The following is a 15,974-nucleotide window of genomic DNA, read 5'->3' on the forward strand; positions in this document are numbered from 1 at the left end:
GTGGGAATATGCAATAATGCTTCAGGTCATGCAGTCTTGACTGTATGAGGCTGGTGATATGAAGAGGTAGCTAACCTCTTCATACAACAGTTCAGATCTCTAACAGAACCTGCAATGAGGCAGATCCTAGCGATGAATGAACGTGAGGCAATGCAGTGATCTTACCCAGCACTGGAACCACAGCATAACATGACGCCAAGAATGCTTCTGTGGGAATGCCACTGTCTTCCAGAAGTTCAATGTCACTAAAGCTAAGCAATTTGGTGATAAAAAGGGGAAAGAATACAAATACAACATTAGGCAGTTCAGAGGTGGCCCCCCTGAAAACAGCTGCTCCTCTACAGGGCAAATCATTTGGCGGATTTCACACAAATGCCCCGGTGACTGTTTTTCTATTATAATACAGTCTACTAACAACACTATTTCCCAAAGATAGTCCATCAAAGTCAGCTAACATTTGTTCACAGAGCATACCCAATTCCTCCTCACTCACTGCTCAGACAAGGTAAAGAGAAAGCAGACCCTTTCTCTATTCTGCTGGAACACACCATCACCGGAAAGGAACCCCAGGGTTGATTTTGCAGAAGGAATTCACCGTCAGTGCTTTGAGAGAGTATAGACTACCTGGTGTTCATGGTACTGAAGAAAGTTGGGATAACTTCTTGGCCTTCTTCCCACTGGGACTCTGGAGAGCTACTAGAGGGGTTGGATCCAGGCTGTGCCAAGTTGTCATGATTTCCCAAATTTTCTTCTCCATCTTCCTTCATGATTTCACTTTGTACTGTAAAGTAGAAGACTTATTACTAACCCATTATTTATTATAAAAATTAATATATATTCACTGTCAAACATTTCTAAAACACAGAAAAGTACATAGAAATAAAAATCAGTGAAATGCTGTACACATACACACACACATATACATACACACACACACACAAAATTGAGTATAAATATATGTAGTTTTGTATCTTGCTTGTTTTCACCACACAATCTATCTCAAATATTTTTATTATCATTGAATACTCTTCAAACCATGATTCCTATGACCATGTAAAATTGCATCATACTCATGTGGAGGGCATTTAGGCGTTTCCAAAATTTTAATATTAGAAATAGTCACTCCTCATTATTAGTGTATTCTGAATTTGTGAGTTTGCCTACTTGCTAAAGTTTATTTGTAATCCTAAAATCAATACTTTCAGAACTTCTGCAGTCATTTGTGGACATGGGCAGAGTGGTGAAAAACTGAGTTGCCTGGTATATATGTTCCCAGCTAAGGGTGAACAAGGAGACACTGCCCTCTTATTTCAGCTTCCAACTGCACACAAGTGTTTTTTAGTGCCATGTTTTGTGCATTTTGTTTCTGATTTCATTGTTTAAAAGGGCTCCCAAGTGTAGTGCTGTGCGGTCTTCCTAAGCACAAGAAGGTTGTGATGTGCCTTATGGAGAAAATACATGTTAGATAAGCTTGATTCAGGCATGAGCTGTAGAGCTACTCGCCATGGGTTCAATGTCACTGAATCAACAATATATATTAAATAAGGTATCTTTAAATAGAAACACATAAAACAAGGTTTTATATTGATCAGTGAACAAAAATGTCAACAGAGGCTTTTAGGAACTAACCCTGGGTTTCCTCTAGGAACAATGGTTCAGTATTTGCTAATTCAGTGTTTGCAATGACTTTATAGAACATAGGTACCATGAATAATGAGGATCAACCGTAATGTCATATAGAACATCCCTGTCCACAAAGATTTGTCCTTAATCTGATATTCCCTATGGACAAGTTCCTAGAAATAAAATTATGGGTTCAAACAACAGTACTGTTTCAATAGAAATTCTCCTGTCTTTATTATTTCCTCAAGGGACAAGACTTCAGTGATATGTGGATCACCTGCCTTATATTAACAGTTACGAAAATACATTTTTCCTCCATAACTTGTCTGTAAAAATGGATTCCTTATTTGAAGGGAAATGAGAAAGAAAGTATTTAAAAAATTTTAAAAGTATTTCAAAATATTTATTAAAACTTATAACACAATTAAAACCTCTACTACAGTTGCCTTGGACTGATCCGAAGTTGGTTTTAGTGGCTAGAAGCAATGGAATTAGCAAATGTGAAAGGGTGGCATTTGAACTACAGGCTAGTACCTGAAATGTGGGCTCTGGCTTGATGAACACAGAAGGCTGGGTGAAAACCTGACATTCCGACATATTCAGGCCTCACCGGAAACTGGGAGGGTGGAAACTTGAACTGCCCTAACTTTACACAGTCTTAAGTCTGACATCAGAGTCTAAGTTCAAAGGACTTTGCGATTCAGAGTAGAAGGCCAGTGCATTACTCATAATTCCTAAAAAGTCAGCGCAGACAGCCATGCTCACTGCAGCCCCTGAATGTCACAGTCAAGAACAGGGAGCGGGACAAATCCCTCTTCTGTCTGCATTCAGCACAGGGGTCAGGATGTTGACTGACAAGGACCTGTCGTCCAGCTAACTCTTATCCTTCCGCCTCAGGAGCTACCGAGGACGCTGTCTTGAGTTCAATTTCCACCAAGTGTCCCATCGTGGATAATGAATCAAACCCCCAAGATCCTATTGTTCAATGGTTTGCTTCAGGCTTTAATTTTGTTTTTACCTGTTATATTATCATCTGTGTTTTCTTCACTTGATATGCTGCAATCTGTCTCTGCAGATTTCAAATATAAGGAACTCTTATTTTTCACTAGGATTTCTTCATCGTCATTTATTTCCATATTTAAAGATCCATTTTCACAATTGTTTAACTCCATTTGCCTGGAAATGTTTTTAAAGAAAAAAGGCCAGAAGGTCCAATTATTTGGTCATAAATAGATTGTCCAGGTTGATCTTATTCTGAGGAATGGGGAAAGGTTTACATTGATTAAAAAACAACACTGTTAAATCAAGCCAAATCTCTCGTCCCCCTGCCTCGGGGAACAAGCCAGGCATCTCCAGGCTGAAGGTGAGAAATCAAGGAGCCATTCGAAGGGCTCCTCTTGTACCCTCTGTGGAGCCAAACTTCCTGCTCCCACCAGCAGCAGGAAGCAGTCATTGACAGGGCTTTGGTTTCCAATCAGCTTCCTACAGCTACCACACACAACACTTCTCTCATTTTCCTGCTTCTCCCAGGAGTTTTTTTTTCTCTCCTCAGCTCTCAAAAGCCCTGGCCACTTGCATGTGTTTGCCTAGCAGTTAACTGTCTAGAAGCCACATGCTGTGATCAGGGCAGGATACTTCCTGCAAAGTATGCGTGACAGATAACACCTGGAGGACAGGCTACCTGAGGATGTAGGTAACAGAAAACGTAATTTAACATATGAGTGGGACATCTGTTAAAGGGACAATCACAACATCGTATTATAAGTGATTAGGATGAGCCAAATTAGAAGAACACATTGTCTTCTAATAAAAATAAAGGGGAAGGGTCCAAGCTACATGGTGACTCCAAGAAAGATATTTATTTTCTAAATACCATATTTCAACTTAGCAATAAAAAATGTAGTATATTAAGAAAATACCTCGAAATAAAAAAAATCTATAAAGATGTTCTTATTAGAAATATGTAGGACAGGAGAACATTTTAAACAACCAAACTGGGAATGATCCTGTACAAAAAGTAAACAATAGTATGTAAAGAGAAAAAATATTAAATAATAATTTTAAAGGACAAATATATGAACTAAGTCAAAATATGGGCATACTTATATCAAATAATAACTGAATACAAAGACCAGACAATAGGAACATAACTACGTAACCGTGTTCTGTTTTACACCAAAGGCGGCGTCGGAAGTGCGGGGTGGATGGAGAGCCCGGGAAATGCAGGCCCCTGCCCTGGCCGGCACTGCGGAACGGACGGCCCACGGCTGCTTCAGGCTCACCCGAGGAGGGAAATCAGATACTGTTTCCTTCTAGTAGCAACTCAAATCATCAGAAAAACCACCAGATGATCAAAATAGTCCTATATTTTTTAAAACAAGGAATAACAATATATTTTTTTTAAAGAAGAAAAAAACAAAAAGTTACTGTACCTTTCCAATGAGTTATGAATCGGTACAACAGGATGTTTCATCTTTAAAAGAAGCAAAAAGATGAATGTTTACATGTTAAACTTCCAACAGAGCATAGTTTCGTCACATATGCAAGCAATAAATATAACCTTAACACACACTGCCCCAGTTTTAGAACAATTTTAAACCCTCCCAAAAGAAGGGAGTCACTTTTCCCAACCAGCCTTTCATATTAATTCAAATTTACCCACATTTCTGAAGAAAGGGAAGATGGTGTTTTGAAGGACCTAATTATCAGAGCCGAACCCTTGGTGGCTGACTTCCTTATCATTTCAGCTGTGCTCATTAAACATTAATAAATACCAAACTCTGATGCAGCAAACCAAGGAAAGACAGGGGAGAGGGCACTCCTGGACTGGGAAATGGCGCTGAGGTGTGGGCAGCGCTAGGCAGTTAGCATGTTCAGGTAGGACAGTGGAGGAGGCTGTGGGTGTGGGACGGGGCTGGGGAGCTCTGGTTTGAACCTGCAGGCAGTGAGGGGGCCCCTGAAAGGTTAGGTAGGGTGCTCCAATTTACACTGTGTGGACAGAAATACTGTCCAGCTGCCTGGAAGGGTCCGGCTGAGGGAGACTAGGTGGAAGGCAACCACAAATCTCAGGGAGACTCGCTGCAAGGAGGCTGGAGAAGAGGCTAGCTACAGAGACATGTTTAGGTGGGGAACTGACGGCACATATGAAAGTGGGCAGAAAGGAAAGTCCACTGAAAAAAGTCTTCATCAGTCACCAAAGGGTAATGCTCAGGATATCACTTAACATGTCAACTTCTCGCTACCCCTGCTGCAGCCAAGCTGAGCTGGCTCTCACCTTGGTGGACTTGAGCATGGCCAGCTGCGGTGATCCCGGGGGAGTGCGACACAGCAGCTCGGAGGTGAAGGCCGCATTTGCAATCTGCATGCATTCTTCCAAAGTCTTCAAGAAAGTGTTGCACGTTGATTTCAGCAGAGTTCCCACATCAATTCCCTCCTACGAAACAACCAGAGTGGAAGACTCCTTTACCTTGCCAAAAAAAAGCCCAATTGTGGAATGCTCTTAGAGGTTTTTATCCACAACATACTAATAAAAATGTTCCCACCTATTTTGTAGGACAAACATGTACATCGGTTATAACAGAAAAAGACTGAGTGAATCCAATTCATCTATTAACCATACATGAGCTGTACCCTCAATCTGACCCTTCGCACTCACCCACTGCTCCAGCTGAGGGCAACTACTTCATTCAACTCAACAATACTACGTGCCAGCACTGCACCAGGCGCCAGGCGCAGAGCCCTCATGGAGTTCCCAGTGTTCAGGGGTGGCAGACATGAAACAGGGAATCAGAGACTGAGGATCAGTGGGGTCAATGGGGAAATGTCTCCCATTGCCCGAGGAAAAATGAGGTTCTAAAACAGAAGCGTTAGAAACCACAAATCACAAATCGTTTTTTTAAAATTCCTCACCCAATGATGGGTTTTCTGGCTTTTGGTTCAGATGAGTCTAAGAGGTTTCAGCAAATGGAATTCTTTTGAATATCTAATAATTTTTTTCTCTAAGTTATTTCACTTATTCAGTGTGTTTTTCCTCTGGATATTGACATTATATGCTGTTCAGAAAACTGAGGTCACATCCTAACTAGAGAGTGCCATAACCACAGCCTAGGAGTGATTAAGAAACCAGACTACGCCCAAGATGAAGTCACTCATGCTAAACCTCATGTCAGCAAACCAAAAGCTTAACTAAGTCTCCATGCTGGGCTCTCCCAGAAAAACATCTCCAGACATAGCCAGCTGTCTCCTGAGGGGCAAAACTGCTCTGGGCTGAGAATCACCATCCAGACTACAAAGGTCCGGTGAACAGGACTGGAATGTTCGTTTGTGGCCCCTTCCCGGCCCTCCCCCAGCACAGGGTCCTGCACACAACAGGCAGTTGCTGAATGAATAGAGCCCGAAAGGAACTGAATGGAAGTGAGTTAATCATCTTTGTTAGAAAAACTCTGAGCACACACACTACTAGTAGCACAGTGTCAAAGAACGTAAACCGTCAGTGACAATCTGCGGATTCTTCGTTTCGTAGGCATGGTTTCTAGATGCGAACGTCTTTGAGAGCAGAGCAGCACAGACCCTGTCTGGTTACTCTGAGCCATTCAATACATATCTTAACAGCAGAGAGATTTTTTTTTTTATTCCTCACCCGAGGATATTCCTTTATTTATTATCAGATAAAGAGGGAGGGAGGGAAAGAGAGAGAGACAAACATCGAAGTGATAGAGCCACATGGACTGGTTGCCTCCTGCATGACCTGACCAGGGCCGGATGAACTGCAACCAAGGTACGTGTCCTCAACCAGAATCGAACCTGCAACTCATTGGTCTGTGGGCCAACGCTCTAACCAATGAGCCAAACCAGCCAGGGCCCCAGAGAGATCTTTTTTTTTTTATTATCCTCACCCGAGGACATTTTTCCATTTTTTGTTCAGGTAGAGTGGGAGGGAGAGAGAGGAACAGAGAGAGAGAGAGAAACATCGATGTGAAAGGGACACATCGAGTGGCTGTCACCTGCACAACCAACCAGGGCCGGGGACAAACTGCAACCGAGGTACATGCCCTTAGCAGGACTGAACCCGGGTCTTAAGGGACCACAGGTCGACGCTCTAACCGCTGAGCCAAACCGGCCAGGGCAAGAGAGAGATCATTTAATATATATTTTAGGATGAGTGAATGACCACTTATTAATAAATGCTAAAAATTACAATCCTTGCTGCTGATGGAGCGATAAAAGCTTGTCTCCATCTCTGAAAGCACTAGTCTCTAGCAAAGCACAGTGATTACTCTGGTGAAATAAAAGTCCTGTTACAGTCTCACCAAAGGCGACAGATACACACTGACACACACAATGTTGGCATCTCAGCTACACCTAGCTACAGAGCTACAGTAGCTCTGCTGGACAGGTAAGACTGTACGTATTTTAAAGAGTGATATAAGCTGGGGAGGAACATATTGAAGGATATCAGTACTAACTGTAAAGGTTCCAAACTTTAGCAATTAATTAATCCTGAATTCACTCTTGAAAGGAAAGCTATATGCTTCCATAGGTTGAAATGCACACACTTGTTCTCCTTGTTAAATTTCATTATTATTTTTCTCTGGAAACAGTAAAATCCAAGACAGTCAGGGATGATGTGAGAGGGAGCATCACCTGTGAGCAGCATCTGGCGCCACTTCCCACAAGGCTGAGAGAATCTTTTACCTCGGAACTGGATGCTCCAGCCGTGGTCACGTCTTTAGTTTTTTCCACTTGCTGAACAAGGAGGTCACAGTAGAGTCTCAGTTCCGACATTTTGGTTTTCAAGTTTTCAGTGTTTTCAGCAAACTCTGCATAACAAACCGATGACAATGTATGATGTACTAGTCAGTGTGCTCTACAGGTCATGGAATATGTAACCTGTGCCCAAAGTCAGATGTCTGTAGTAGGGGTTACAGCAGGGTACAAGTGAGGACACGGAGCGAGAAACACAGGAGACTGCCAGTCTTTCCCAAGTAATCCACACTATTTCTTGAGTCAACATACTGCCTGATCAGCAGTATAGGGGGAAGGAGATGGCATACCTCTGACCCACGTGTGTCAGAGCTGGGAGCAGAGTCCAGGGTTCAGAATTTCAGTCTCAGTTCTAACTGTAAAATGGGGTCACGGCTCTCTACCTGCTAACACAGTGCTCAGAAATGAACACCTGTGTTCTGTAACATGCAATTACCACTGCTAAGGCAGCCCATTAACACTGAGGACTGGTTCAGCATCCTGCTTGTCACGGCTAACAGCACCCTCTGGGCACCTGCTGCTCCCTCATTAGCTGGGCACTCTAGCACCCTGGAGCTGAGGGCTCAGCGGCAGTCATGACCACCTGTTCTCTTCTCCATGAATATGTGGCACGTTCCCACTGGGTCTGAGTCAAAGCTGACCATGTCCAGCATTTACTCTCTATTTAGCACTTAAAAACACCAACAAAGAAGCCACTTTTCTGTCACCTGAAGAGTTAGGCATGTCTGCCACATCTGTCATGAAAAAGGTTTCCTGAAACACCGTTTCCCCCCTCTCCCCACAATTTCTTCAGGCATGTATATGGCTGGCAAGGTGGTGATTAGGGCTCGGGCAGTAAGCCCTGGCCCTCGTGATCCAGGCAAGAGAGAAAGTTGTGCCATCTTCTCAGACCTAATTGGTGAGTTAATGAGCAGCAAGCAGCAGCAACCTGACAATTAAGCATCCACCCCACTCTAGGAACAGAGAGAGGAAAGCAGGGTGTTATTGCAGAAAGGACCCTGATCCAAGGCTTCTCTGGCTCAGCTACTCTTTTTTTTAAATTAATTAATTAATTTCTGTTACAAATGTTTCTTCCCCCCCACTGATACCTCCCCCCGTCACCAGTTTTGTTGTCCATGTCCAATGTTCATGCATACATGCATATAAGTTCTGTGGTTTATCTCTCTCCCCCACCCACTCTCCTGGGGACTGTCAGTCTGTCCCCACTTCCACATCTCTGGGACTACCCCATTCCTCAGACTGTTATGTTCATTATTTTCCACAAATAAGTGAGATCATATGATACTTGTCTTTCTCTGTTTGGCTTGTTTCACTTAGGATGACACTTTCCAGGTCCCTCCATGTCGTCTCAAAGAATAAGAGATCTTTCTTTCTTACAGCTGCATAGTACTCCACTGTGTACCATAGCTTTTTTATCCATTCATCTACTGATGGACACTTGGGCTGTTTCCAGATCTTAGCTATTGTAAATAGTGCTGCTATGAACATGGGGGGTACATATATTCTCTTTGATTGGTGTTTCAGGCTTCTTAGGGTATATTCCTAGAAGTGGGATCACTGGGTCAAATGGCAGTTCAATTTGTCATTTTTTGAGGTAACACCATATTTTTTTCCATAGTGGCTGCACCAGTCTGCATTCCCACCAGCAGTGTACTAGAGTCCCCTTTTCTCCACACCCTCGCCAACACTTGTTGTTTGATGATCTGTTGATGGCGGCCATTCTGACAGGTGTGAGGTGATATCTCATTGTTGTTTTAATTTGCATCTCTCTGATGATTAGTGATGTTGAGCATTTCTTCATGTCTCTTTGGCTCAGCTACTTTTTACCAAAAGTGAACTTTGTGTTAGGTGGGGTACTACAGGGTTTGATAGTATCATAATTCTTGTGGGAATCTTTCTAATGTTAGGTCATTTCCTCTTTTTAAAATATTGGAAAATAGGCTCAGACAGATTAAGTGACCTACGCAAGGTCACAAAGCCAGGACCCTGTCTGCAAAGCCATGATCTGCATCCAGTTATCTCTGGCTCAAAGCCTGCACACCTTCTGCTCTGACCTGCTGAGTGTGAGAGAGACACCACTGCGCTGTATATCATCTGCATGATACGAAAAGTTGGCTAGGTGGTCAAATATGGGACCCAGAGATGACAGTGGGTGATTCCCAAGGTTCTCAGACCAGAGGACAATCAATACTTGCCTTTTTCCTTCTGGGTCCTACTGTCTGTCAGGCAAGCCTTGGCTGACCCCAGGGCTACCAGCCACCGCTGTCTCTCAGCCACGCTTCTGGCTTTCAGGTAGAAATACTGTTCTCCGGGGATGATCAGGTCCATGCGTGTATTATCTACAGAATGAACTTGGAGCAAAGCAGAGGGAGGTCAGAAACCCAGAAAGGCCCTATCTGGTAGCCTCCACCACACCCAAATTCCTGAACTCAGCTGGTGCCAGTCACTGAAAAGAGGCATGCCTCTTCTGAGAGGGTGCCAGCCCTCTGCCTCTCCCAGCTTGTTCATCGCTCTGCGATGCTACTGCTGATGAGGGGAGAGAACCCTGCAATCCACTCCAAGGTATCGCACCAAGATTCCGGTGTGAAAAACAAGCATCAATTCTCCTTAGGCGCTTTCATCAGAATAGAGAGGGACTCTCTCAGGTGCGTGTGTGTAAAGTATGCTGCTCTGAGGTCACACAGCTTGCACGCCAACAAGCCGGAGGGACTCCTTATCTCCTTGGGCTTACTGGAAAGCAGTCAGGAACGTTTTTCCTTTTCTACTTCCCTTCACAAGTCAGAAAAAAGTGTGAGAATTCCCTCAGAGCCCTCAGGAGAAGAAACAAGCAAACCATACTCTCCTTTACCCACCAGCTCCCACCCCCAAGTTCCCTTCTAATCTGTTTCTCTCCTAATCTGCTTCTGAACCACACCTCAGGATGTCTCGCGATTCCCCAAACAAAGAAGTAAAGGCCATCTGTGGGTCTGTTGCGTGTTCGCGTACTTTGTCTTGAGTATGTGGTGGTGGTGAGGAGTGTGTGTCTTGATTTAAACACAGAAGTGTTGGTGCTGCAGTGAAAGGATTCAAATAAGCTTTGCAAAGAGCCACCTGCCCAGGTGGCAGGAAAGGAAGGGATGAGCACTGGGTGTGTGGTTAGGCCCACTGCTCTCATTTATTTTGACTGCCTCTTAACCAACCGCTCTATAAAATTTGGCTGCAGTTTTAGGTCTTACTGCAGACCTTTTTCTGGGACATAACACTCGGTATTTTTGTCTAGGAGAAGCAGATAAGGCACACAGAGACTGGTGCTTTTTTATTTTGGTGGGGACAGAAGGAAAAATAAAACCTGCATTTCCCCTGGCTTCTCACCTTGAATTTCACAGACCGCCATTTGGATGCTTCCTTTGCAACCCCTCCAGGCGTCTTCAGGAGAATCATAGTAGGATAATATCCCCCCACAGAGGAGAAACCACCGAGGCTGCCAACCTGAAAGCAGAAGAGCCTGGTCTCAGTTACAGCCCGTGTGGAGGCGCCTCCCAGGACACAGGAATAGGAACTAACAAAGGATGCTGGGTCCCAGCGCCGTGGAATTTACATTCCAGGAGGAAGTAAGGGAAAGACGTAGCTTAGGAAAGACCTGTATGTTTGATCCCATTTTTGTAAAACTAAAAAGACTCACAGAGGCATATATTTTCAGTCATATAATGTGTAGAAAAAGTCTGGAAGGATCAGCAAGAAATACTGTGATGATTCTCTAGGTAATGGTATTACCATTGATTTTTATTCCCTATCCCCCTCAATATAGTCCCAGTAATCTGTGGTTTTCAATTGTGTCCTGAACATTACTGTTATCATACACTTGTTCTCCTCCCCTCTGGTTAAGAAAATTATCACAAACTTAGAAATGTGGCAAGAGATTATACTGCCCTTTCAACATCGTACAGAGTACTTATAAGCCTGCCCAGGTCACATGACCATTAGAAAAGATAACTTGGACTCACTATTCAGTATTGATCTACTGAGATGGAGTAATCCATTCAAGGGCTTAACTACTTTACTGTGGAGAATGTCAGGGGACAAACCACATTTGGGCACAATATACATCTCATGCGGTCCTCTTGCACAACCTGAATTCTAGTCAAAGCAAACTCAGCTGCTGTATTCCTGCTTCGGGGCCTTTGCTTGGGCTGGATCGGCAGTGCATCCGGGCGTCTGCATCAGCCCTGTCAGCCTCCTTAGTCAGGATTATTTTTTCTCTCTCTGAAATGCCATTGCCCTTTAGGGATACATTTCTCTTCTATGGCCTGGGCAGCCAGAGAGAAGACAGCAGGGACTTTGGGCAGAGCCCTGGGGGCTGCTCAGGCACAGAAGTCTGATGATGGGCCCTTGGGGATTGATTCACACAAACCAGGTGCCTAAGACACCAATCATCGTCAAAATGGTGTCAATGTGTTACGTTATGACAGGGGAGCGCACATCCTCAGGCACCCCAGCCTAAGATTATGGTACAGGGACACTACGTATGCAGTCGGGAGGCTAAACAGTCAGCACTACATCTAAGCTCAGCACAGGAGCTGGGTGGCAGGAAAGATGTTTCACTCACTGTTTACTTCATCAGGATCTGCTTTACTTTTCCCTTTTTAATTTGTTTTTAATTAAATGTATTGGGGTGACATTGGTTAATAAAATTACATAGGTTTCAAGTGTTCGACTCTAAAATACATCATCTGTACACTGTATGTGTGTTCACCACCCGAAGTCAAATTTGCTTTTCTAGGACCAGAATACTCAGGCCTGCCAGGTTACCATGTCTCTCACTTCCGTAAACAAAACTGGTTAATACTAATTCTCAATACCCACCCTCTAGTAATCACAGCAGTGACTGAAATATCCTGCCATACAAGCCTTTTTCACCAAAGATAAGTAATCTTTTCTAAAACTATAGCTTATTTTCATCTTGTTTTTATTATTATTTTTTATATTGAGTATTTTCTTTTCAGAGAGATACACAAACCCTTTACTAGATGGAAGGAGCCCCATGGCCTTATCTCAACACAAGTCAGTTAGTTATTGGCTGGTGAATCTCTTGGGATCAACTCATCAATATTTATTTCAGAAGGTTATGACGCTTCCTGACCTTGGCTACAAATTCAATGGAAACCCAAACTTGAAGGCCACTGTTCTTCACATAAACATTAGAACCCAGGAAACCACACTGTTCATCAGACTCTGTCTTACTGAGCAGATAATTGACACTCCTGGAATTAGACATTATTGGTGACATTTTAGCCCTGCGCAAGATAATCCAATTATATGCGTCTTAGGCCACCTTCCTCCCCGAAACTGAAGAATCAATACCTGAGATTTGGATGAGAACTTTGAAATCACCTAGTCCAACCAGCTCATTTTATAGATAAGGAAAACAATCCCATGTAGATTAAGTGACTAAGCTAAGAAATGGAAGAAGACTTTGAATCACCTAGTCCAACCAGCTCATTTTACAGATAATGAAAGCAATCCCAGGTAGATTAAGTGACCTAAATAAGGTCACACAGGAAGTACACAAAAAATTTGTGAAGAAAACTGTCCTTCTACACTGCCCCTACTGGAATAACAACCCCCAAACCCCATGTCTAGAATGCTGTCCCGGTACAGAAGAGTAGCATCTTCTCACAGTACAACTCCCATGACTCTATTTGATGTGAATGTTCCCCCAAACCACCATGACCTCGAGTAGAAGGAGTTGAGGATATCCTCAATTACTACATTTGATCACATTTAGAACCCCATCTGTATTAGTCACGGTTCTCCAGAGAAATAGAACCAATAGTATGTGAATATCTCTCTCTATCTCTAGCTCTGTTTCTATTTATTTATTATAAGGAACTGGCTCATGCAATGATGGAGGCAGAGAAATCCCAAGATCTGCAGTCAGCAAGCTGGAGACTCAGGACAGCCCTCTGATCCCAGTTCAGAAGATAGCAGGCCTGAGACCCCAAGAACCACTGTTCCCAGCCAAGTCAGACAGCAGGAAGGGTTTCCCTCAGCCTTTGTACTCTATCTAGGTCTTTGGTGGGATGAGACCCCTCCCATCAGAGAAAGCAATCTGCTTTACTGGATCTACCAATTCAAACATCAATTTCAGCCAGAAAACACCCTCAAGATAACACGCAGAATGATGTTTGGCCAAATGTCTGGGCACCTCATGGCCCAGGCAAACTGACATAAAATTAACCATCACACACCATCAATTTAAAGATATATCATTATTTCACATGTCACAAGAAAGAAAAAATAACCTCCTTATTTAATCCATGATATAGCACTGATGCTAAGATGCTTCTTGATTTCAGAGTTATTGAAATGTAAAAAACAAAAAAGTCTAAAAATTGGAAAAAACTAAACTAGTTTTATTTTATAGGAATCTGAAAAATGTTACCTAACCACACCTGTCCTCCCCACGTACATAAAGTCCAGCTGCAGTAAGTTCTGAAAGTAACTGGTAGACAATTATAGACATTGAAACAAAAACTTCCCTGAAATAGCTTCAGTATTATTATTTAAAAAAATTTTTTTTTTCTTTATTGATTTTAGAGAGAGAGGATGGGAGAGGGAGAGAAAGACAGAAACACTGATGAGAAAGAACATCAACTGGCTGCCTCCTGCATGCCCCCCACTAGGGATTTGGCCCACAACCTGGGTATGTGCCCTGACCAGTAATCGAACTGGTGACCTCTTGGTGCATGGGTCAATGCTCAACCACTGAGCCACGCCGGCTGTGCACAGCTTCAGTATTTATCTAGAGGTTATAATTATGCTAAGGGAGTTCAATATATCATTATTGTTCTCTGTAGATTGTAACTACAAAAACTATGACCAAGAAAAACTTTTTTTTTGAAGCATCAAGTTCCTGGAATTTCAGAAGGCACATGAAGAGACCATGTAAGTCTCATTCTCATTACATGTATGAGTGTCATTTAAAGGCAGAGCAATGGAGTCCAGAGTAGTACTGGGACACACTGCTCTTTCATGATGTCCAGTCCTGGGCAGCTCAGATACAGCTCAGGAATGATGAATTGCATGAGAAAAGAGGCATGGATGATGAAAAGGCCATTAATCCTTGTCGTGCTTTTAAGTAATCTGCAGTTGCCTTGGTTGGTATATGATGGTTAACTTTAGTATCAACTAGACTGGGCTAGCTGATGACCAGACAGCTGGTAAAACATGATTTCTATGCATGTCTATGAGGGGATCTCTGGGAGAGATTAGCATTTGCATCAGTTAACTGCACAAAGAAAATGGCCCCACCAAAGCAGGTGAGCACCATCCAATCCACATGGGCCTGAGTGGAACAAAAAGGCAGAGGAAGGCCGGATTTATTCTGTGCTAGGACCAGAAGGGAACTTCAACCTGATAAAGGCATCTACAAAAACCGCACAGCTAACATTATACTTAATGACAACAGACTGAATGCTTTTCCCTAGCGTCAAGAACAAGATAAGGATGCTTGCTCTCCCCATTTCTTCCAACATTATATTGGAGGTTCTAGCCAGGGCAATTACAGTACAAAATAAAAGGTATACACATTGGAAAGGAAGAAGTAAATCTACCTCCACTTGCAAACATGCTCCTATGTATTAAAAAACAAACAAACCCTAAGTAATCCACTAAAAAAATTATTAAAATAAATGAACTCAGCAAGGTTGCAAGATATAAGACCAATACACAAATACTGTTATAAGTGGTGTCCCCTCTGTACCACCTGTTACTGGTGGAAATGGATTCTTGGGGTGCCACGTGAACAGGCCCCCATGGGAGGATGAGGTATGTGGAAAGCTTTATTGATGATGTAAGATTAAGGGAGTTTTCTTATAAGGTGCCATCTCCCTCCATCCCACCATGGGAAAACTTCCATTTTTTCTTCAGTAGATCTAGAATCAAAACCACTGCCCAGACTCTTTGCTCCATGTTCAAGTTCAGTCCAGCATCTGGCTAGTTTACCTTGTATTTCCAGCTGCAGTTCACTGCATGTGGGGTCTACATGGCCATGGGCCATGTGGCTTCTAGGACCACATGACAGGCTAGTGTGGGTCACAGAGCAAGTGAGTGCAAGGGCAAGCAAGCAAGAGGAACACAACAGAAAGTTTCTTTGTTTGGGGATTTTAACTAGGAGCCTAACCAATGAATCCTTCAGGATTTCACACACTTGCAGTGGTTCCACCCCTCTAGCCAATCATGGTTCCCCAGGCTAGACTAACAGCTAAACATCTTTGTTATGTCACCCTGACTTCAGTGTGAATGCACCCATTTTCCCCTTTGTTAGGCCCCTTCCCCCAATGATTTGCAGGAAATGGACCCATGGTTCCCTGGGGAGTGTAAAACTGCAGCTTCCTGGTGAAGCTTCCCAGATGACCAGGCTTACAATGTCTGGCCTTCCCTCTGTTCCTTTCTATTATTAATATTAGCTATTATGATGGTAACAATATCAATTGCATTTCTACACAGTTGCAATGAAAAATTGGAAAATCAAATTAAGCAAAACATTGCATTTACAATAACATCAAAAATAAAAATACTTAGGAATAAACTTAACAAAAGAAGTGTTC

The 15,974-nt window shown here is 43.0% G+C and overlaps 1 protein-coding gene across 1 annotated transcript in view; it reads right to left on the reverse strand.

The window, feature by feature from the left end:
* The window catches only part of PLEKHA8 (pleckstrin homology domain containing A8), a 46,146-nt gene that overhangs the window by 15,045 nt on the left and 15,127 nt on the right, over window positions 1-15,974 (reverse strand). Inside the window, exons 2-9 of the mRNA XM_036247415.1 lie at window positions 10,738-10,854; window positions 9,582-9,737; window positions 7,318-7,442; window positions 4,898-5,056; window positions 4,056-4,096; window positions 2,642-2,799; window positions 625-781; window positions 166-251 (exon numbers count right to left, since the gene is read on the reverse strand). Coding sequence (XP_036103308.1) covers window positions 166-251; window positions 625-781; window positions 2,642-2,799; window positions 4,056-4,096; window positions 4,898-5,056; window positions 7,318-7,442; window positions 9,582-9,737; window positions 10,738-10,759 — 904 coding nt within the window. The 5' untranslated portion in view covers window positions 10,760-10,854. The remainder of the gene's footprint in view (window positions 1-165; window positions 252-624; window positions 782-2,641; window positions 2,800-4,055; window positions 4,097-4,897; window positions 5,057-7,317; window positions 7,443-9,581; window positions 9,738-10,737; window positions 10,855-15,974) is intronic.

The sequence above is a fragment of the Molossus molossus genome, unplaced genomic scaffold (genome assembly GCF_014108415.1).
Source record: "Molossus molossus isolate mMolMol1 unplaced genomic scaffold, mMolMol1.p scaffold_m16_p_7, whole genome shotgun sequence".
Taxonomy (NCBI): Eukaryota; Metazoa; Chordata; class Mammalia; order Chiroptera; family Molossidae; genus Molossus; species Molossus molossus.